This window comes from Orbicella faveolata, unplaced genomic scaffold, assembly GCF_042242905.1.
Source record: "Orbicella faveolata isolate gen_17 unplaced genomic scaffold, um_ofav_v1 contig_26, whole genome shotgun sequence".
Taxonomy (NCBI): Eukaryota; Metazoa; Cnidaria; class Anthozoa; order Scleractinia; family Merulinidae; genus Orbicella; species Orbicella faveolata.
Window position 1 is genome coordinate 13,423,568 of NW_028301554.1, and position 23,357 is coordinate 13,446,924.

Sequence of the window (23,357 nt, forward strand, 5' to 3'; positions counted from 1 at the left end):
AAACAGAAATATCACCAGCAGTGCTCACTACCGCCATCAAGGTTTGAGTCAGCTGTTGCCTTGCCTTAATAGGTGTTACAGGTTATGGACCTTGATGACAGCTCTGTCAAGAGGCACATCTGGACATAGAGAATTCTAAATGATAACCATGCTATTATAATGAATAGTTCGACTTAAGAAATGACTGAAAAACCAAACATAAGATTCGTCTGTCATGGTAACAAAGTCAGAAGAGAAGCTTCTTCAACCATGCATACATGTAATATTCATACTTGTATATTGATTCTTGGTCAACAATGACATCTCCAAGTTATTAGTATCTAATAAAACTGCTGCATCCATGTGCAAGTAAAGTAATGAATTACTAGTGATTATCAATTTAAAGTGGATAGCATTTAAATTTTCTGCTGGAGTGAGTTTAAAAATTGACTCTGACATTTTAGGATTAGCCTTTTATCAGAGCAGAGTCAGGCTCACTCTTTTCAAGTAAGACTGGCAGCTTGTGTATAAGCCACTCATTAAATTGTCCCATTAACTCAAGTTATTTACAGGATATACATAAGAAATACATTCACTGCGACAATGGGAAGGTAAGTGAGGAGGGCAGGGGGTGTTCTGGTTATAGACTGATTTGGACTAGTTATGATGATATCACAACATTCTATGCGATCTTTTTTACATCAACTGACAAAGCGTACTTGAGTACACAAAGCATCATAATCAAATAATTAAGGCTTATTATCTGTGGTGTCCTTCATGTTCACTTATGTCTCGTGAAGATCTAGAACTGTTGACGCCTAGCTAACACATCAAGACATACCCCTATTATCCTCTTCATAGCGTCAAGTTTAAGATTGTCTTTTGAGCTATCCAACATACTCTTCAAATCATCGTGCCTACAACACAAATTGAGATCTCAATTAACTTAAGAAATCGAAACCTCGTGACAATAATAAAAGGTCATAAGCAAGATTTGCGGAAATCATACAGAAAGGATGGAAGTTACCTTTGAAAATCACTAGAGAAAAATCCACCAGCTGTTGTATCAGGAACATCAGGGTCTCCTGACGGTTTCTCAGCGTTATAAGACATATTTAAAGGGTTAGAAACAGAAGGATTAAATCTTTTCTTCCGCTACTCGAACATGGCTGCCGTCGTGGAACTCAGTGACTTAGCGCCAGTCCTCTATCCGACGCGACAAAAGGAACCATGGGACATATTTACAAACCCGCCATTTTCAAGAATACGAAGATAATATGGCGGCATTTCAAACGACTGAAAGTGGAGGAAAACATAACCAAGTGAGTTTATTTACTGTGTATTTGTTGGACAGATACAAAAATGGTAGTCGGAAAACAGTTGCCGACTTGCTGTAACATTAAAACGAATCAAATCGACAGCTTTCTAATGTTGGCCACAAGTCATGCTAGTCGAGCGGCGACACGTAGTGTAAACAACATCCAAGCGTCCAAACCCCATACTCCCTCGATCTACGCCCGTGATATAGCTTCTCCCAACCTAGTTGTGGTGGGACGATCAAAAATTGAGTACGAATAGCGCAGGTATAGCCTAATAGGTAGTGGAGCGCCGGGTCTGCCTAGCCTACATCCGCGAAGGCCTTTGAGAAAGTCTAACAACTTTCTAGACGGTCATTTAACACATTAGAGTGTAATGCCCGGGGTGTAAGGATGTGTTCCTTTGGAATGATCCGGATCAGTGACCCAAGTGGTGCAGCACACAAGGCCGAAGGGATTCGTCGGTTCCTTTGATGTACCATGATCCAGGTTATCTTGGATAACTGATCCTGATCTGAATAACCCTAAAGGAGCTTTAAGTTGCCTTTGAGACAAACTTTAGGAAACTTTAACTTTCGTAATTTCACTTTGATCAATGCTAATGCACTTATCACTGGCTTATCAAATCCCCAGCGGTTCCAGGGTTTAACCCGGGACTCCTTGAGGATTTGTTTTCACAGTCAAACAAAACCCTACTAAATCCCTAGGGTATAGGGCATAACATTCACATGACATTCCCCTCCCTGAGGGGTTTTTTCCAAGGGTCAACCCTGGGCAAACCAATGACAAGTACATAATGTATAGCTGGCTAGTTAAGTGGATGTAAAATTTGGTAACAGTAATTTATTCAACATCTGCAGTTTACTTGCAAAATCATTTATTTAGGAAGTGTACTTTCTGTGATGCTCTGTAAGTTCCTACAGAATACAAGGTTTATTTCCAAGGCAATTGTAGCTTGTTTCATCAACTGCTGGTGGCAGATTGAATGTCTTCCACAAGTTTCAGGACATTTGGGAGTTATATTTTTATGGACTTGGGATACCACTACATTAGGTAGCCCCTCAATTGACCCTGTGACTAAAATAGTTTGGCCTAGTGCAGCTTCAAAAAGAAATTGCCATGATCACAGTTCGTTTACAATCATAGCAAAGTAAGGTATTAGTTTCTAAAGAAACTGTTGAGCTGCAAAGGAGGGCTTTATAGCTATTTAACAAATTGGAAAGTCCTGTAACCACCATAACAAGCTATTGAAGCTGATGATTCAAATGTTAGCCTTTGTAATGAACACTATATCAAGGCTTCTCCAATTAAGTGAGTAATCTTGATTCTTTCTAATTCGCCAATTTGTTGCTTAGCAATGACGTCATTAGTTTTTACGCGTGGATGTATATAGATAGTGTTCGCGGCACATTCCTGCCTGTAGTTCAAGTTTCAGTTATTGTGCACAGTACGTGTTTTAAAGTAAATTAAGTTTTAAGCTACCCTCGACTATTTAGAGTGCAAGCAGGAACCGATGTGTAAGTACAAACTATTTTCTATGCTTGCTTTTTAGTGTAAGTTTCAAGTTTGGACGTGTTTTAACCTTAAGTACCTTTAGTCTCAGTTTTTGTAGAACAGCCTAGTGTACTAATTTTAATTAATTTAATTAATAATACTCTACGGGACCAGACTGCAAGTTTATTTAACAGGTTGCCCAGCAATGTGAGGTGCTGCCAAGACTATATTAAATTTTGTAAAGACACCAAAAACATTATTTTTAAGAGAGCTTTAGAACATCTGGCATAATTTTAATTATTTATTTATTCATTTATTTATTTTAGCATATCTCAAAACACAATTTTATCTCGTTTACATATAGATATAAATTTTTTGATATCTTTTAACCTTTTTACAATTGTAAATTTAGTTAGCATCGGGCAGGCGAAGAGCCACCCTGTGGATATGCTGCCCGAAATGCCATTATTATTATTATTATTATTATTATTATTATTATTATTACTATTATTACTAAGTCCAACACATGGCAGAGCCCTAGTTTTCAAAGTTTTTATTTCATCTTGTTTTAGTGGTAGGTCTTTATAGTTTATACTCCCCCTAGTCTCAACTTCCTACAAGAATCTTTGATAATTCAGTTAAAGTCCTTTCCTTGCTAGTAAATTCCCATATCGCTTTCAGTGGCGCTCACACAAGCATGTTTTTATTGCATCGTGCAATTTTATTGCTTTCAAGATTTTAGAGTGTTATCATTTATTGTACTAAGACAGTTAGCAGTATGTGTATCTGCTAGGGATCACTGATGATCTTTAATTGTGTCTTTACAGAGAAGTTTGACTGGAAGTATTGCCACACCGCAGTTATGATTGGAATGTTCACTATTATTGCTTCGTGACTCTTGTCGTCTTGTAATCTTCTATTATCTAGTAATTAGTTTATTCACTGCATTATATTTCAGTTTACGTTCAATTATCGTCAATTAAATCACCGTCAATCACAGCTGATTTTCTGTGATCTCTGGTTATATTTTATTAGTAAAGCATCTCCCACACATGCTAGTCTCATCGTGACAAGTTGTCTAGCAAGTGACAATTCAGCCTTTCAACAGTTGCCATGAACCTGACATTACAGCCTTCTTCAGAAGAACCCTGAACTCTCAATCTTCAGTAAACATAACCAAAAGTACATTAGACCATCAAACCTTCCCTTAATTTTCTTTATGTATTATTGAGATTCCAAAGAAAGATATCATTTTTTTTGTTATGTATGCTGTGTTGACTGAAATGTTTTGATTTTAAACAGGTTTTTTCTTGGCTACAGCTAGTTTATGGGGAGGATCCCATCCCTCAGTTTGAAATCAACACTTTTACGTTGAGCGTCCTAGAGCAACTTGCCAGAAGAAATCTAGAACAGAACAAACATGCTGAAATTATCACCAAGGATTACATCCAAAAAACAGCAGAATACTCTGCTGAGGGTAATTGTTAATTTTACAATCTTATTTGTTGTTGATATACATGGTATAAATACTATGTATATTCTGATAGGCTTAAAGTAATTCTTTTCCTTTTTCCTTCAAGTGACCAAAATATTTTTGCCAGCAGAACAAGAAGATTGTCTGTTAAAAGATTGTCTGCCACAAGTTATAGTCAAGTTGTCTGCAACTTGAGAATAGCAGAAAAATTTCCACGGTTTGGTATCATGTAAATTATATTTTAGGTTTTCATGGTTTGAGAGAACTCACAGTAGGTGTGGAACTATGTGAAACTGTTTATTAATAGTATTTGCTTTGTGTGTAATCAGTTGAAAGGCTAAGTAGGATAACAGAGCAAGTGGGTTTACCAGTATCCAGCATGTCACAGTCAGGACGAATGAGCTTGAAAACCCTTACATCTCTGGCCCAGTTGCTTGGCACTAAGAATTGTTCCACATCAAGGTATGTCTTATCAATTTTTGCCGCTAAATTTATATTAGCAAATAATAAAGGATTGTGAAGGTAATAAACTCTACTCTTTCTTTACTGCTAGAAGTTCTCCTGTGTTCAGTCTTTTGTTAGGGATTGCAGAACAAAGCCAAGCCCTGTTTGCAGCAATTGATGCGAACACAGAAGAGAAACGACTTCTTTCCAGACTCTTGGTGAGGACCAAGAAGGCAAAAACTACTACCTCTGACTTACAAAGGTATGCAGCTTCAGATTGTTGTTTTGCCTGCCTCAGTAAATGAAACTTAACATGTTCCTTTGTAAAAGTTGCATACATGTCATTGTGATTGATTGTACATTTCTAGGTCCCTTGATGGTCTTCAGGATCAAGTAGCCTTACAGACTCCGCAGCTGAAGAAAAACTCTCAAGAAACTGAATTTGTGAAACTGAAGTGCAAAGAATATGCAAAACTCAACAAGGAACTTGAGGTTCAATTCATAATAATAGTTTGAGTAATTGTAGTATATTGATAAGCCACCAATTTTTTGTTAGCTGGAGTATCAGCATTTACTGTTACTGTTAATGATTTACCTTCTATTCTCTCTAAAGTGAACCTTGCATAGTGTTATACATGTAAGTACATTAATTAGTTTCTCCTCTCACTTTTAATAGGCATATCAAAGTCAAGTTCAGTTAGATTCTTCAATCTACCATGGATCCCTTGTCAAGAAAGCTGAGGTACATGTAGAAACACAGCTTTGTCCATCCATGAAATTCTCTCCTCAACAGTGAAGTCTGCATACAAGCCAAGTGGCCCATCAGGCCAGGGCTTATCTCGGTTTCTGTAGCATGAAGCAACTAGGAGTAATTCTACTCCTCCCTGGATGGGATGCTAGTCCATCGCAGGGTTACCCCCAGCATTAAGTTTGCTGGTACCCATTTATACACCTGGGTGGAGAGAGGCACTGTGAGAGTAAAGACAAAAGTGTCTTGCCCAAGAACACAACACAACGTCCCCAGCCAGGTCTTGCACCCAGACCACTCAATCTGGAGATGAGCACACTAACCATGAAGTCACGGAACCTCCCTCTCCTCAACATAATACTGGTGAAAAGGAGAGACTCTCAGATCAAAATCGCATGCATACATGCATACTTCGATACCAGTTTTACATGTATCTAGACATCTAACTTGCCATATATATGTGATGTATTGAAATTCAGCCTAACACAATAGGCCTCAGCAACCCCACAAACTCTGTAGTTATTCCCCAGAGCCTCGTTCTGAGGTCTATTGTTTTAGGTTGAATTTTAATATATCAAAATTGGTCCATTGTATTTGACTTCAACTTCAACTTACTTTATTGTGCACTATCAACAGGGTTTACATTATAAGAACAATTTGACACTGACCTAACTTTAAGTTCACCAAAATTATTAAAATCTGTTATAGCACTCCATTTATCTCCAGTCTTTTAATTAGCCATTCTTGTTCTGTTCATTTGATTGTTACATTTTGTTGTGTTCACAAAACAAAATCCATTTGAATTTGCAGGAAGTAAGACTAATCAAGGAAAAGATGAAACCAATAAAAAGCAAGTTAGAAGGTTACCACAGCCTACCACCAGTAAGTATTGCTTTTGAAACAAGAGCTATTTTGATTCATTAGAAAGTGTTTGTAACCCAGCATAAATCAGTCACAAGATGATAATTATCATCCTTGTTAGTGTTTAACTTATGACTCATTGAGAGAATCTTAATTCCAGTTTGAATGCACAGTCAACAATGTGTATCTCTCAGTACCTAATTCTTATTGTTATGTGTCTCACTGGCAAAACTTGGCATAAATTTTTTTTAGGATATTTCTCAGGCTAGAGTTAAAGTTGAAGAAGCAAAGATGCAATTGGTATGTTTCATTGATAATTTTTTGTTTCATCCTACATGTCTGAAGATGCTTATCATAACCTTTCAAAGGACATTGAGAATACTTAATAATATTGCTTACTGCTTTGTTCTGATGATAACACTGTTTTGTTAACAAATTTATTGAAATTAATGCTCATATTTTGCATTCTCAGGAACTCTTAGAGAAACAACTATCAATCAGTATAGACACACTTCACTTGTGATATCTGTTGATGTGGTCCCCGTTGTTATTGTTGTCAAGTGCAAGAGGACTGAAAATAAAGAATCTGCATCAAGTCCTACTAGAACATATCACCCTAGTGCGATGCTGGTTTGAAATGGTACTAAGATGTGACAGAACCAAAAGAAGTTTGAGTGAGGGTTGCTGAGCCAAAAATGATGTATCTTGATTATGACAAGTTGGCATGTGGCCCTCAAGCAGCTTGTGCCATTAAATTCTTCACTAGTCATGAAATGGCAGGTCTTCATACTAGGATTTATCAAGAGTGACATCTGTTCCAGTGGTGTACCTTGACTCTCTTGACAGGCATATGTATGCAAACCAATGGTTTTGTACCACAAAAAGTGCTGAACTCTGCAAGATATCACTAGAGGATTATTGGTCACTGCATAGGGAACCTGACATTTAATGCAGTAAGAAAACGTAGCAAAATTGAAGTAGTTTGAACTTATTTCGAGATGACTTACAAATTAAAAAAGTTTAGCTTTGTGATATAAATTCTGATTCTCAATACCATGACAGCTGAGCCTGTTATGTAAAAGCAACCACTGGTTTATTACCCCAGTCCAGTAAGACTTCTGAATAGCAAGGACTGCTGAATTTCAATCACAAGTCCTGTGACAGTACAAGACAAACTATCGAGCCAATTCAGCATATTTATTCATAATAATAAAAAGTTCTCACACACCTGTACAATATTTCAACACACTCAGTAAGTATCTCATTTAACAATATAGGTTATTATCAATAAATATTGCACAAACTTTCAATAAGATAGCAGATATTGATATCTTAAATTCAAAATACCTTTAGGAAAAAATTCCATTATTTGTCTTTAATTAAATAAGAAAAACCTAGTTCTGAAAATACACAGTCAAAGTTATCAAGTCTGATTTAAAAATATTATTAAAATGATTCTGCCCATAAATTTTTACATTCATTTTCAGAAAAGGTGGTTTAGCTTCTATTGTGGCTGTCGGTATATTTTTATTTAGCAATATATTATTTAAGCAGCTACAATAAAGAAATAATTTAAGGCTATTGACATTAGCTAAAGGTAATGCTGTGTTTTTCAACAAAGTCAACATGCATTGTAGCAAAAACCCTGTGGCTGTAATAATTATGTGTAGTTGCCTTTGTAAATTTTGGTCATCTATCTCAGAGTATTTGGAAGTCAGGATTGCATGGTTGTCATAGGAGTATGTCTTATCTAAGAACAAGGTGTACACAGGGAAACATTTTTAGACAAAGCATGTTAAACCACAGAAGTTCATGTTACTGTTTATAAAAACTAGTGAAATAAAAATGCCTCCAAAAGTACAGTTAAAAAAGTGCTAACTAAAGGAGTTAAACTTACAAATATTTTTGCAATGTATGATTCAGTTTATAGTTCAAATCCTGGATAAAAATAATATGGCCTTGCAAAACATTTATCCAAACATTTTCTGTTGTAGTTAAAATTAAATAAAAATAGTAGAGCAGTCAAATCTTCCAAACATTGGCACAAATGCAAGTAAATTCAATATTATCTGTTCTAGGAATTCTAATCAGTGTCTTCTAGCAATACGTATCCACTGATCAGAGGTTACAATAGTGTTCATGTTAAACAAAACCTCAAGAAAAAGCAATAAGTTTCTTATGTCCATTAGTTACTAGGTTGTTGCCAAGTGACACTGACTGACCAGACAAAAATCACGTCCCAGACAAAAAAAAAGTCAGATTAATAGTGTAGTTCTTTTTTTTAAGGATTACTTTGAAAACATAGCCAGAGAGATACTGTAGCATCAGACAGCCCCGTTTCATCCTGGGTGACTCAGTGTCCACATACCAGAAGTGTCTTTTAACTGTATTGGTATAACAAGGCAAAGATTCATGAAACAAATGCTCTTGTTTTTTGTGCCTGCCCCATCTGTTTCCCTGTTGATTTTGGAGTCCCCTTTGCTTTCCTTGCCTCTTTTGTGTGCCATCTCTTTAGGCATTGTTTCTCGTGGATTGAAATTGAGGCAGACCCATACTCACGACCACAAAGATAACAAACAACCAATGCAGGCTTACATGGCGTAAAGCTTTCCTTTTCTTGTGGTTCATCTGCCAAACTGGCTTCTTCATTATGAAACGTTCCCAGCTCTGGTGTTAGTGGGTCACCATAACTCCCACTTTTCTGTGGCATTAGCATTTCTTTGTTATTGTTCTCTTCGACACGATCAATTTTTATTGTGACAGGCAAGTGAATTGAGTTTCTTTTCTTTGATTGTTTCTCTTTCTGTGACTTCTCTTTAGCTTCTGACTTTTTCTGTGCCTCCCATTTTTTCAGACATTGTTTTTCATGGATTGGCAGAGAGTGTGTGGTAAACTGTTTACCACAAATATAACAAAGAACCATCTTTGACACTTGCTGACTTCCTCTGGACTGTTTCCTCTTGTTGATGCTGCTATCAAGGAGATTGTCACAAGATGCAGAGCGAGGTTTACTTTGTTTCAGCACTGGTGAGGAAGCAAGGGTTGTATTTCTCTGAGGGCTTTGTGAATAGATATCATGACTTGTTAGGGAAGTAACTGAACTTGCTTTACTAAGTCCATTTTGTCGACCACAAGGGCTGCGGGAACGTTTGGGATTGGCAAGGCGCCATTTCTTCAGGCACTGAGGCTCGTGAATTTTCAAGGATTTAGATCCATATTCACGTCCACAGATATAACAAACTTTCAAGTTTGGGTTGTTTGACAAGGAGAAATTTGCATCAGATGAAGATATTTCCTTCCCAGTTCCTGAGTCAGATGATCCAGATAATGATTCTGGTGAATCATCCCTGTTTAGAAAAGTAGGCATTGCGTACTTGGCCCTCCCTGGTCTCGCACAAGTATTGTCATCTGTCTCTTTAGATACAGTGTATGTGGCTTCACTGCACTTGTCAATGTCTTCCTCATCTGATGAGTTTTGCTCTGTAGAGGAATGTGACTGCACTTCTAACCTCTCTTGTGTGCTAAGTTCACAAGAAGAATGAGACATGTGTCCTGATAATGTGGCAGTCCCTGGTCTCAATAATGGAGTAGTAGTGGCCAGTGACTTTGAACGCTCTTTTAGCAATTTTTGTCCCTGTTCGAAGTCTTTAATGGTGACAGTATTGGGTCTTTGGTCAGACAGACCTGTCTGTAATGAGCCTCTTATGTCATCCATGCTTAAACTTTGCTGTCTGTCGAAGGTGGGCAAGTCAGGAAGAACTCTTCGCTTTCGAGGCTCGTATGAAGATTTTCTTTTCGGCTGTTGCTTAGCCTCTTCTTGTTCCTTCTGTTTTGTCATCTCCCACCTTTTGGCACATTGGCGTTCGTGAACGTTAATGGAGTGTGAACTGAATTCCCTCCCACAAATATAACAAACCACTGTTTTCGGTTTCGGCATGGTGGATTCGGTCTTGCAGTAACAGATTGTTTCCAACTGAAGGAAAAAAAACATACTGAAAGGTTAATATTTCCCTACTGTGCAGAGCATGTGAAGTTTTAGCACTGACCGATCACTTCAATTTTAGTACATCTACAGTGTACCTCATTAACGCTTACCGATTACGCCTCTTGAACTTTTAATTTTCTGTTTGCCATTAGAAACAATAGCAATATTCTCATCGAGACAGCGAAGAATAAACAGTTCCTCTTTGTATAACTCACTTTGCATAAGCAATGTGTCCGAACAACACAGAAACGGGAAAAAACTCAATGTTTTAATTAGGGAACGTTACTGAAAACCCAATTGAAAACCCTCAGAACAATTTTACTGTAAATTCGGTCGTGCCTTATCAGATATTCCTTGATGAGGGTACATAATAAATATTGAGACAAACGGAACAAACACCATCCAAGACAGAAAATCCGTGCCTCAATGGCTTCTAGTATCGTACTATATACACACAAACATTACGCTCAGCGAACTGACGCTAAAATTGAAAGCTGGAAGGGCCCCAACATTTAATAAACTCCGTAGATTTTTAGTGGATTATTAAATTAACGAGCAAGCGAACTTACTGTGTTGCTGTCTGTACGCCACACGGAAAATTGCTTCAGGAGCCTTCTTCCTTGCTTGTTATGCTAACAATTACGCTAGAAGAGAATTTCAACTTGCAGCTTCGCTTTATGTGGTCACGGGTGGTTTACAGAGAGGCAGCTGCCCTATCACCTGACTTTATAGTAACAGAAGGTTGCTGTGCGAGAAGATGAGAACGAAAGCGTGGATGAAGTCACGATAAAAATATGGAGGGACTATTTTCCCGTATATTCGACCAGCGCCAGTAAATAATCGCCTCTGGCCATAAAATGGACAGGGCTCGTTTCCTAGGAACGAAAATTCTTTCTCGACAGGTGCGGTACTACGGTAACGAAGCAAATAACTAATAACTCTTTCCCATTCATTTCACCAAAGCCGCTCGCGTGTAAACAACAAATTCTCACCGGAAGTGAAGTTACACGCTAAGAATTATTAGATTCCAAGCCTTCGCTTCCGGTCCGTCCAAGATGGCGGACGCCCCTGACTCAGCTCCGAAAGCTAAAACTAAAATTTGTCGATTCTTCAAGGGCAAAAAGGGTTGCAAGTCTGGAAATGAGTGTCAGTTCTTACATCCAGAAAATGCATCCAATGATTCTGAAAATATTCCACGAGAGGCTGGTAAAATGATTGATGATAAGAAGAAACCTGATATAAAAGTGATCAAAACGTCACCGACAGCAAAAACTTGTAGGTTCTTCAAAAGCAAAAGGGGTTGCAAGTTTGGAAATGAGTGCCAATTCTTACATACAGAGAAGCCACCCGATAAACTGGGAAGTATTTCAAAGGAGTTTGGTATATTAGATGGTAATCATGAGCAAGCTGATGAACTAAAAGTAAGCTTAAAATTATCAGCAACACCAAACAATGAAACTCTGGGTGAAGAGAAGAGAGTGGAAGTAGGTAAAGATTCTTCAAATCGGCAAGGGATTGTTTGTAAATTCTTTAAGAAAAAGAAAGGCTGCTTAAGAGGCAGCAGGTGTCCCTTTTCCCATGTAATTTCTGGTGATGGTGCAACCTTAAAGCCTCTGGCAAAAGAAGTCTTGAAAAAAACAAGTAAGTCTACTTCAAGAAAACAGATCCCTTGTCAAAGCAAAGAGAACACCAAGTCTGTAACTGATACTGAACAGGTAACTAAACAAATGGAATTAGTCAATCTGCAAGTGGAAAATCAAAGTAAGGAACATGGAAAGGAACATAACAGAGGCGCAAATGGACAAGGGATTCAGTTGCCACCTAATACAGATGAGTCAGCAAAAGGCACGGGAATGGGCCTCATGGATTGTAATCTTGAATGTAAGAGACTTCGGTCAATTGAGATACAGCAACTTAAGAGGCGTTTTGGAGGTAAAGGTGATTACTGCGAAATCAAGGAGAGCACTTCTTACAAGGTTAAGTTCAAACCTACGGATCCTGACTGGGTGAGATTTACATTGTTCTCATGTTTGAGACTACATGTAAATTAAGGATGTTTGCGCTAATTGTTTCTGTGCATCCTTACTGCGCATGCAAATTCACGCCACGTCATGCATGAGAGCGTGCACTAAGTAACAAAATGAACAATGATAGGGCAGATGATCATTGCTATAGCTTTGCCTGGATTTAACGATCTTGGACGTTCAGTTACCCCTACTTTTCTTTCCAGAAACAGATTTTGTTTACAATTATCTCCACATTGTCCAAAAATGAACAAAAAAGCAATATGGGAAGTTAAAAAAAATTCAAGATTTCTGTCCACAGGACACCGAATCCTGTCATCTTGCGGCTGTAAGGCGCGTGAAAGTTTGGTCGCAAAATGCGCACTTGTTCTTTAAGGAACCTCTCCAGTTGACTAAATTCACTCAGTAGGTCCACTTAAACAATATTTGGCAGAGAACATTTCATTTCAAAGATCTAATTGCAATATATTTGAGCATATAGACACTGTGGCCTTTTTCGTTAACAAAGCCCGATTTTTTTTCAGATTTAGGATGTTCTTCCGGGCATGTTCTCTCCAAAACGAAGTCGGTGACCCCCCATTTTTTTTTACATTTCTGACATAATTAACTCATCATCTTACAGTGGTAAAAGTCTCAAAAAATCAATGTTGGAAAATTTTCGCGCTAACATCCTTAAGTACAAGTAGGACTTTCCAGATAGTCGAATCAATGTTGTTGCCAGAGACTTCACTCCTCTTACTTGCTTTGGAACCTCATATTCTTACTTTGTCTCCTATTCTCCAGAAGGGATCATTTTTTGTTTATCACACATTGGAAATTTAGGGCAAAATTCCGGGTAAGGGTAATTCGTCTTCAGCTTCCCTTATTGATGAGGCCATGTTAGGAGAGGGTACCCATGTCCCTTGTCTGAAATTTGCCACCAGCCATGTCGGCATTTCGCATGTGTTGCCTGTCGGAATTTCGTCTCAGAGGAATTGTGTCAGGAAATTTGACCTTGTTCGATTAAAATGAAGCTATAACACGTTGTAATACCTTTGTTTATTAAAAAAAAAAAAACCGACACAGTGCTCTCAAGTCTCCTGCACTGAGTGAGCATGAGTCTCACGCAAACAAATTCGATCTTGCGCTGTCACGCTGAAACTATTCTTTCTCACGCATTGAAGGTTCCTTGCTGTTTTAGTCAAGTACATATAAAATTATAATTAAGTATCTCTTCAGATATAATTTACTCCTTGAATGTTTTGCACTTGCTTTGAACACTTCTCAGCAGTAAGAACTCTTATGCAGAGCCAGCATTTCTCCAGTCAGTGGGTTTAATGGTTACTTTATGGTTATTTTTAAAGCATCACATTTCGACTCAGAATGAAGGAAAAGATTCCTTAGTTACTTGAATTTTTCAAGATTTTCTAAGGGGCTGGGGGCATGCTGGGGGTATATTGGGGGCATCCTTTCTAAGGGCTTGGGCATGCTTTCAAGCACTGAAGTTGCTAACCTCCTAGGGGATGTGGGGGCATGCTCCCCCCCAGGAAATTTTGAAATTTAGACGGTTGGAATTGCTATTTTCAGCCTTTTTCCAGTCAGTAATAATTTGGACCTAAAGTACAATCGAACCTATGACTATTTTTACCATGTTTATGTTAAATAACCGTTCTTTAACTCAAAATCTCAACGGCCTCAATCAGATAATCTCTCCTATCTATAATCTTCCTTTGAATTTGGTGTAACCCTTACCTTCTACTGAAGACAAGAAGACCTTGGCAGCTTTCCCCTGTCTCTCTTTTCCTAGTTGATAATACAGCTTCATATTCTTTTACTGGTGGCCCACTAATAAAAATATGAAGCCGACTTTCAAAGATCTCTTTCCTTTTTCCTTAAGCGTGTTTTTAGGTGTTTTAGGACACTACTCACTCAGCTGAGAGTGAGAAAAAATACTCAGCGTTTTAGCGTATATAAGAAAGCCTGGGTTTCACGACCCATCGACATTGCACATGAGAGAGGAAACACATTTAAAACTCTGGAAATCATCTTCACTTCGAATCAGACATTTAAAACAATCACTGTATTCTCAGTTCCGAAACTCATTGTCGGTCTATCTTGCCATTGGTGTCGCTTTCCCTATTTCGCTGGAGTAGTCTTTCGTTCGTCGCCAATTCATAGCTCTCATGTCGCCGTTTCAACGCCATGTCACTTGTCGTAATTTACCCCCAACAGGGGCTCATTGATGGTTTGCAACAACTTCAGTTGAAATCTTCAAGGATCCTGTACAAATTGTATAGGATCGAACAGGATCTTGTGCTGGAAGCTGTAAAATCAGACAGGATCCCATAGGATCTTAACAGGACCTGTGTGAAGAATTTCTAACAGGCCATTCCCTGAAGATTCAGTGAAACAAAAGTCATGGACAAACACATAAAATAGCAACGTGGGGTTGTGAAATCACCCAGCATGGACAACATTTCCATTCTCAAAAGATGCCAATTTCTATGAAACTTTGTTTATAAAGGAGATTAAATCATCACATAAGATGCAATCAAACTTGGTTCACATGAAGTTATTTGCTGATGATTAGTGCATATGCTTAATAATACACATGTTCTTCTTTCTTTTAACCAATTATAGTCATTCAGCATTGAAGCAGTGTATCTTACAGTGAGTTTCCCGGAAGATTATCCATTACAGGTGAGTATAGCATAGACTAGTTAACAATTATTCCATGAGCTCGCATTGGATGTGAGATGGTAAATAGCCAACCTGAAACGCGTAGCATGGAGTAAGCTATAATTATCTTATATCCAACAAGCACCAGTGGAACAATTGTTTTATTAAAAACACCCCCCAAAACTAAACTAAAATAGAAATGACCCAAAAAAAATTATGTCTATGGTTGCCATATTTGTAGAGCATGGTACAATGGCCCATACACCATTTTGGCTAAGCCAATGAAAACTCTGGAAATGCATTATCCAATGATCCAGTTTTTAATAAAAGGAACAGGCCACATGGGTATTCTCTGTATTGGACTTGAACTAGCTTGCAACTGAGGCTAATACTGGGAGTCTTTTCAAATGCAAAAGAAGATTAATCTCTTGAATGATATTCCCTACATGAGCCTCCATTGCAAGTTTGTTCCTGTTCAATACCAAGAATGTGAATAAATTATGGCCTATTAAGGTACAACTTTGCCCTCTTTACACGTGTATACACTGCAACAGTACTGAAGCCAACTGTTTTAATTTGGAATTTTTTCTGGTCATTGTTGAAAAGGACAGTTAACTGTCATGGCGCTTGTCTCTGCCATGAGTATAAACCAGTTTCAGCTAGAATTCCATCCAGTTCAGGAGCTTTAGCATACTCCTAGTTGCTTCATCCTATAGAAAGTTTTGTTAATCAGAAGTCTGAGATTTGTTACTAGGATAAGAACATAATTCGCTTTTAACTGACAGTCAACCTACTCAAGTAAAAAGGTAATTAAAAGTCTTTTGGAAGACTGGTAGCACAGAAAAGTTATTCACATATTCCTATGTGTAAGCTGTGTTACAATACTAACGATTCTTTTATCTCTAGATTTTTCACGCATATTTATCTGAAGAACAAGGCCTTGCTGAAGACATTATCAAGTATGAAATGATCAATCTTAATTTTCAAAAATTACCATTTTGGTTTTGCCTAACAGTTCCATGCAGCCCACAGTATGGCTTAAGTTATAATTACTAAATAAATATCTGTCTTCTAAGGTGACAATAAATGTTAAAAGGCCTACATGTAGATAGTATTTTGCGATGGAATCCTTCTCCTCTTACAGTCAACTTTGCTCTTCTCGAGACCAAAGAGCAGAAGCTCCTTACTTGTAGATGTTAACGTTACATTTTGCAGATTGTTGACATTTATTTCTCACTAAAAACTACAGTTGCACTATGATGCAGAACTAATTTCGTATCTAAATCTTCTCTATCCATTTAAGATTTGCTAATAAAAAAATCCAACAATGGGCATTGAATCAAGAGGAAATAAGTAATGATCAAGGACTTTTGAAGCTGTATTTTCGCCCATTTCTGCGTTGGTTTGACAGAAACTTAAAATCTCTTTTCGTTGATGGTGGAAAGGAGGTAAGGACAACTAAGCTCTGTATGTAGTAGTGATCAAGGAATTTGAAGTTCGGTAATGAAAGTATGATTGCCATCATACTTGCACAGTGTAGATGAGAGATGAGATGAGACTTAATTGAACACTCCCCTCAGTGTATTACAAGGTTATTGCTGGAACTGAGATCAAGAAAAACCTGCACACAACAACCCATGGTTCTTGCTTTTTTTGCCAGTGAAATGGCTACCAAGGCAAAGTCCTAGACCAAATGGCAATGACAGAGTCACTGTTCAAAGACTTGAAAATCATCAGATATATCAAGATGCAATTTTCCTGTCATCCACTGTAAAACCTTTTTGGAATTGGTTAAAACTCCATTTCACTGGCAGTGTGGCCAATAGATGAAACCAGTTACTGTTTCTAGAAAGGATAATTTGCATTTGGTGGGGTTCAGATGTGCTCTTCTCAGATGTATTTAAACTTCATGAAATTGCTCTGCTTTATCCTTTTGATAGGTCACAATAAATGCCCGATCTTTGCTATTTTTGTGAGCCTTTAAAATGTGGATGGTGTATTCCTAAATCCAAAAGGCATAAAAGTAGACTGGTCGATAAATACAGTTTTCTGTCACAAATGTGGTTTTGGTGGAAAAAGGGTATTCCTCGTCACCTTACATGTACCAAAAATTTACTGAAATTAATAAAGAAAATGTAGGTGGGCAATGCATTGGGTCATAGTAAGGGCAGGATTAGCCTGTTTGTTGTTGTCACTGTGTTAGCCTTTGGGGCCAAATATGTTAATGCAATTTGAATACAAACAGACTAGCCAGTGTGAATAACCATTCCCTTGATGGTCTGTTATCCTTTCTTTGTTGTTATTACGCAGATGAGAAGCAAATATGTTTCAAGCATCACATCATGTTCCACCATTGTACCGGATTTGGCCACTGGTCGAAGACCAATCAGTAAACATGTAGAAGACAATGGCTGTGAAAGTCCCCCTAGTTGTAAACAAATTGACATTAAACTTGTGGAAAGAAATCAAAATAATGAACCATCAGAAAGTCGTCAGACATTTGAAAAAGAGACTGGCAAAAGAGTGCAAAGTTTGTCTAATGATATGGAACATAAAAGTTGTAATTTAAAAGGCATGCACAGTGATACCCCACAAACATCTACCAGTGACACTATTGATAGAAACAAGGCAGAAATTAACAATTTGAAGCAAGTAGATTGCAAGGAAGGTGCATCTTTAACTCTAAGCAAACAGGATTTGAATTCTGAACTTGGTGTTTTAAGTGAAGACACAGCTCAGTCAAATCAATCAGAACCTCAGTGCAATGATTCAGTTGCCTCAAGCCCTATTAGAAAAGGGACAGAAATTCAGTTTAGGGGACTAAATTTGGAAGAGAATGTGAGCACCTTAAGAGGAAGCAGAGTAGTCTTCACCCTAGAGTGTAACAGGTGCAGGCAGAGGATTGATCAACGGCTGTCGGTGTCTGGGTATGTATGCAATACAACTACAACTTGTCATTTGTGTTTTGAAATCTTGATTCTTGTGAACCAAGTTTGAGGACTGCATGTGATAATTATTAGAGGGTGAGAGACTAGGAGATGTCAGAATAACAAATATTTTTTCCTGTTACAGACCTGTCAGTAAACAGTGTACCAGATGTGCATCTGTTTTTGCTGTGAACTATAGGTCAGCAATGATTCATCAGTTTTCATCTGTTTTGGGATACTTGGACTTGGATGGGTAAGTTACATAGAAGGTAGATTTATAGAACAAGCACTCTCACTGGTCCATGTTTTGTCAAGTGACAGTTACAAGATTCAAAACAATGTGTTCACTTAAAGCAATTTGATAATTGCAGTTCATAGAAGCAATGCACAGTGCAGGCCCCAGTTGCTCAAAGGTTGTATAACACTATCCACTGGATAAATCACAATCCAGTGGATAGTATAGTTTGTTTTGCCAACACTTATCCACTAGATGGTGATTTATCCAGTGGATAGCATTATCCACCCTGTAAAAAACTGGGGCCAGTTTGTTTGGATTTTTCAATTATTATCAGCACACTTATTGATTTACATGTAGCAATGTAATTCTTTTCCCTGGAGGAGGGAAATAAGGGAAAAAAGATGATACAAGGGAAAACAGAATCATTTGTCTTGAGAGGATATTAAAATTGTATTTATTTAGTACTTGACTGTTCCTGTTTTGATGATACAGTTGTATGCCTTTCGATGTGGTTCTACCTGAAAGCGAATTGATGTTAGGCTGCCTACATTGCTCTAAAGAAACAACAGTAAAGGTACATGTAATTTTAGTGAAGTGAATGAACAGTTGGAACATCTTCAAACTAAACGTTGTCAATAACCACAGAGTGAAACTAGAATAAAACAATGCCCCCTGTACTGCCAGAATATTTCCAGTCAGGCAACAAGACAGTTCATTTTATTTGTAATCTTACACCTCAGAGGTAACTACGTTTCGGTTTATAAGGATCTGCACAGCAACCGTATTTTGTTAGTTCTTATGTTGTTTGTGGTTAAACGGTAAGAATCAGAAAACCTTTTAGATACCTTAACAAGAAACAGCACTGTCGAATTTTTTCCTATTTATTATATTGGAAGAATAAAAAATCCTCCTGACAATGATTTTTTGAATTTCTGCATCTAGGGTTTGCAGTATGGAGCTAACAGGAGCTGGTGCAGCCACTGTCATGCAAAACTTGGATTTCAGATACAATCAACTCGCTTCCAGGAGTTACAGCTTAGTAAAACTGCAACAGGTTACTTAGTATAAAACGTAAAATAATATAGTCATTGTTGATGGGTATCTGTTTGTGGGGCGGTGATTCTGTCTGAAAGGTGCATGGTCATAGTGGAAGCCCCTGGCAACCCATAGCATCATCTATCTTATAACTGCCGATCGACCCCTTCAGGAGCGTACATTTCAGTTGGTTATTTTCTGTCCGTTTCCCATAGTGGTTGGTTCTCAAAGCCCTAAAGAAATAAAAAAAAGTACCATAATTATACTTAAAGATAACTGTATAGTAGGATATTATGCTGAACATGTTACCCATCTGATCTTTACCAACCAATTATCTGTAATGCAAATAGCTTTTGTTAATGACAACCGTGAACATAATTGACAATCAACCGTACCAATCCAAGTAAATACCTTTCTTTAGCTTCCCTTAGAAAAAACAAAGATTCTAGCACTATTTCCAAACCCAAGAAACAAATTCGGAGCCCAGGAATAAAAGAAGGACAGCCATTACCAGCTAACGGAACCTGTAAACATTACAAGAAGAGTTTTAGATGGCTCAGGTAATGTATTGTTGGTCATTAAAGGATATTAAACCATCAGCGATTTCCTTGCCTTTCACTTTTTTTGTTTTCTTTGAGTTGTTCACCACTTTAGAACTATTTCACTCCTTTTGCTGCTGAAACGTGGATTGAACATAAATGGCCAACATATCTCTTTATTCCATTAGCCAAAGAAAGCCTGTCATACAGATAATTAAAACAATTTCAAAAATATAATAATGATCACTTTTTTTCATTCATTTATTTGAACTGTGTACAGCATGAAAGTTGGAGGAAGGGTTACTTCTAAAGTTCCAGCTTTTTCCAATAAAACGTTTGACTTCCAACAACAAAGAAGAGTTTTTCACTCAACCACAGTATTAAAAGTACGACTCGTCGACCGCATGCATTGTTTCGTTGTTTTAGGTTCCCGTGTTGTGGAAAGTGTTACCCTTGTGATTTATGCCATGAGGAACACGAAGATCACGAAATGAAGTACGCGACAAGAATGGTTTGCGGCTTCTGTTCAAGAGAACAGGTTCGTGTCAACCCAGAGTTTTGTCCCTAAACACCTGGACCCAGTGTTGTTTAACGGATGGATAACGCTATCCACCGGATAAATCCACTGCGGAATAACTGTTGAGAAAACAAACTACACTATCTGCCGGATAGTTAGTGACTATAGTCGAGAGGTTTATCCGTGCTATGAACAACCAGGGTCTGAGCTTTAATTTGTTTCGTTTCTCTCTTTTTTTTCTATTGTCTTATTGTGCATCAGTGTTGTTTTTTGTATACTGGCACGAAAGAATCCAAACATAGTATTCAGCCAATCACTACACTTGTATAACTGTTCCGCAGTTAACTGAGAAATTTTACTGTAGTAGACCTCAAATTTAGATTCAGAATAAGATTTGGTAATGTATTAGGTCACACAGGATGCTCTACATCACAAACGTTTTAACTGCCGGTAAACTTAAAACAAAACACTCCAATTACACTAACTACTGCAAAGAACTGTTGTAGTTCGATAGCACATGAGAATTTGATTGAGCAGTCATATGTCATTGCTATTTTTATAAACTATGGTGATTACCATTAATGCTGTACATTTTAACGATGAAGGAACAGGCTAGCATGTTTCATTAAGTGACGCTAGAAAAATGATGTCACGTCTTCCATTTGTTAAGACCCTTACATTGATTTCTTACTGAGTGGGACTTCTCCTGTTTCAGCCCTACACACAACAACCCTGCAATGGCTGTAAGGCGGCCGTGACCAAGTCACGCTCTGCTCACTGGGAAGGAGGTAAAGGATGTCGTGACAAGGTCACCATGAGCAGGTATCGTAGGTGAACTGTTCTGTTAGTAGCAAACTGTGTTAAATCCCCTTGAACTTGCTCATTTGTACTATCTAGCCTCTCGTCTTTGTAACAGATACTTAGCGGAGACGTACATCACTACAACTGTTTACAATTCACGTTTTTGTTCTTACTAACAGTTTGTTTCTGTCCTTTTAAATTTAGAAATGACGAGCAAAAACACAGGCAGTCAGGGAAGACAGTGTCACGCAAGGCACAGAAGCGGTCCGAAGGAAAGGGCAAAGGGAAGGGAAGCAAGGGGAAATGACTTTAGAAGGGGGAGGGGGAGGGGCTTATGTCAGGAGCGTGTTTAGGGACTTGTAACCAATATGAAAAAATAGACGTTGTGACATCTCTCTGCAAAAATTGTTAGAGGCTTTCACTTACCTATTCTAAGGAAAAACCATGAAGCCATGGCAACGTGAATAATCTCTGATTTGTAACGTCGCCTATTGTATTATGCTTTTTTCAGCAAGAACACAATGCAGAAAATTGTCAAGGTGCCTGTAACATTTGAGCTATACATGATACTCCTTGGTGTTCAGGCGACAACATGATTACTTGTATCACGTGTTAACTTTTTGGTGTGACATCAAAACAAAGTTGATCAAACAAATTTACTAGCTAGCCGGTGACAAATGTTCAAGCTGCTGCGTCTGTGTTTGAACCAGACTCACAGTTGGGCGGGAAAATCCTGGTTGTCGTGGCATACAGCAGAGATTAGTATATATTGATAAAAATAAAACAACAAAAACAAATATTATCGTAAATTAGAAAACAGCCATAAGAAAATACGCGCGCTGATTGGTTAAAAATCGTGTTTCTATAACTCGATGGAAACACAGAACTAGCAGGAGCTGTTGATGTAATGATGGCTCGAGCAAAGAGAACTTACATTTTGAAGTAAACAAGCTGTTTTCTTTTTCTCGTCGCGGTATTTTCTAAAAGAAATAGAAAACATGTTTTCCGTGTTTCCATCGAGTTATAGAAGCACTCGTGAAAGTTTGGGAGAACTCGAAAAAGCTGTGGAAACACTCGCCTGCGGCTCGTGTTCCCACAGCATTTCTCGTTCTCCCAAACTTCCACTCGTGTTTCTATAACTCGACAGAAACACGGTACATGTTTTCTATTTCTTAAATGACAACCAAATAATTAAATGAAGTTGTTTTTCTATAACTACAACGTATATATGTTGACACAATCATTATAGAGAGTGGTGCAATTCCGCAAACACTGAAGATAACACATCCGTTATTGTTTATAAATTAAACACTACAGTGGCAAAATGCCCCTCCATCGGGCAGTCCTTTGCAGCGACTGACCCACAAAGGGACTAACAATCCATGGCGTGCGAACGGCGGAAAGAAATATTTAACAAATATCTAAAAGGAATATTTAACCTTATTGCTTCTATCACACATGTGCAATACAATAGTATTTCAATATTTATATTTGAGAAATACAAGTGATGACGGAGTCTACAGAAAAGCGAAGAATACTTGAATATATGGCCAGATCCAGTTTAGTGATTGGAAAAGTGGTCAATACGTAACTACTAACGTTACTATTAAAATACACAGCTACTATTAACAATATAGGGAGCTACTATTAATAATTAATAATTTAGTCGTGTTAATAGTAAGATCACTATTTAACAATCACTATACAATTCTCCAACAAAATCGAATTATGTACTATATTTTACATAATGTGGAAAAATGTTATTGAAGTCCACTTGGTTAAATGTGGTTAATAAACTACACATTTTTAACAATTTGCTACCAGTAAACTTCCTAAAAATGCTTTCGCTAGTAGAAAAACCTGCTTCATCCAGTCTATGCTAATTTGAAATCGCCCTACCCGACTTAAATACTGATAAAGCGACAGCCATAAGCGGCTGTTTTTACAGGTCGCGACTTGAAATTTTTCTCCCTGCTTCTGAATAAACCAAAGGGTGATTTTTTCATTGATTCGCTCGAAAAGTACCCATGTTTTTCGCAGACCAATTTGGTCAGTGAAAAGAATTGAGCCATCCAGGTACGACACCAGTATGTCCATGCAAAACGTTCCCACGTGTAACATAGCGCAGGTTTTCCAGAACAAAACCTCTCGACGATCATCGTCCCGTCTTCTGTTTAACTTGATCTATTTAATTTCACATTGCAATGAAGCAATGACTTAGCGTACTTAAAGGGTGATTGCCCGCCCCTGATGCTGTTTTTGTGTTTATTAAGATTAGTTACAAAATATTTTAAAATCGTTGCAGGGTGATTAGAGT

General features: G+C 37.8%; 4 protein-coding genes across 4 annotated transcripts in view; 2 read left to right on the forward strand and 2 right to left on the reverse strand.

Annotated features, from left to right (window-relative positions):
* Window positions 1-1,173, reverse strand: part of LOC110063249 (AP-3 complex subunit beta-2-like) — a 21,523-nt gene extending 20,350 nt beyond the window's left edge. Inside the window, exons 1-2 of the mRNA XM_089296340.1 lie at window positions 1,007-1,173; window positions 821-896 (exon numbers count right to left, since the gene is read on the reverse strand). Coding sequence (XP_089152466.1) covers window positions 821-896; window positions 1,007-1,092 — 162 coding nt within the window. The 5' untranslated portion in view covers window positions 1,093-1,173. The remainder of the gene's footprint in view (window positions 1-820; window positions 897-1,006) is intronic.
* Window positions 1,173-8,187, forward strand: LOC110063254 (HAUS augmin-like complex subunit 1). The gene is made up of 9 exons (XM_020770213.2): window positions 1,173-1,301; window positions 4,092-4,266; window positions 4,593-4,725; window positions 4,835-4,969; window positions 5,076-5,199; window positions 5,384-5,449; window positions 6,266-6,337; window positions 6,569-6,616; window positions 6,789-8,187. Exons 1-9 carry the CDS (start codon window positions 1,257-1,259, stop codon window positions 6,837-6,839), a joined length of 849 nt encoding a protein of 282 aa, XP_020625872.2. The 5' UTR covers window positions 1,173-1,256; the 3' UTR covers window positions 6,840-8,187.
* Window positions 7,495-11,283, reverse strand: LOC110063251 (uncharacterized). Its single transcript, XM_020770211.2, has 2 exons — window positions 10,871-11,283; window positions 7,495-10,289 (listed from the first exon to the last, which is right to left on the reverse strand). Exon 2 carries the CDS (start codon window positions 10,251-10,253, stop codon window positions 8,727-8,729), a length of 1,527 nt encoding a protein of 508 aa, XP_020625870.2. The 5' UTR covers window positions 10,254-10,289; window positions 10,871-11,283; the 3' UTR covers window positions 7,495-8,726.
* Window positions 11,284-11,313: 30 nt separating this feature from the next.
* LOC110063250 (uncharacterized) lies at window positions 11,314-22,853 on the forward strand. Its single transcript, XM_020770210.2, has 12 exons — window positions 11,314-12,307; window positions 14,945-15,004; window positions 15,890-15,942; window positions 16,287-16,431; window positions 17,294-17,910; window positions 18,056-18,163; window positions 18,641-18,722; window positions 19,091-19,202; window positions 19,605-19,743; window positions 20,149-20,260; window positions 20,955-21,061; window positions 21,245-22,853. Exons 1-12 carry the CDS (start codon window positions 11,357-11,359, stop codon window positions 21,345-21,347), a joined length of 2,589 nt encoding a protein of 862 aa, XP_020625869.2. The 5' UTR covers window positions 11,314-11,356; the 3' UTR covers window positions 21,348-22,853.
* Window positions 22,854-23,357: the final 504 nt, after the last annotated feature.

Coding starts and splice junctions, on each gene's coding strand:
- LOC110063254 (XM_020770213.2), top strand. CDS start 1,257: ATGGCGGCATTTCAAACGACTGAAAGTGGAGGAAAACATAACCAA. Junction 4,970..5,075: donor ACTACCTCTGACTTACAAAG/GTATGCAGCTTC, acceptor GTACATTTCTAG/GTCCCTTGATGGTCTTCAGG. Junction 6,617..6,788: donor AAGAAGCAAAGATGCAATTG/GTATGTTTCATT, acceptor TTGCATTCTCAG/GAACTCTTAGAGAAACAACT.
- LOC110063251 (XM_020770211.2), bottom strand. CDS start 10,253: ATGCCGAAACCGAAAACAGTGGTTTGTTATATTTGTGGGAGGGAATTC.
- LOC110063250 (XM_020770210.2), top strand. CDS start 11,357: ATGGCGGACGCCCCTGACTCAGCTCCGAAAGCTAAAACTAAAATTTGT. Junction 20,261..20,954: donor GCTTCTGTTCAAGAGAACAG/GTTCGTGTCAAC, acceptor CTCCTGTTTCAG/CCCTACACACAACAACCCTG. Junction 21,062..21,244: donor GACAAGGTCACCATGAGCAG/GTATCGTAGGTG, acceptor TTTTAAATTTAG/AAATGACGAGCAAAAACACA.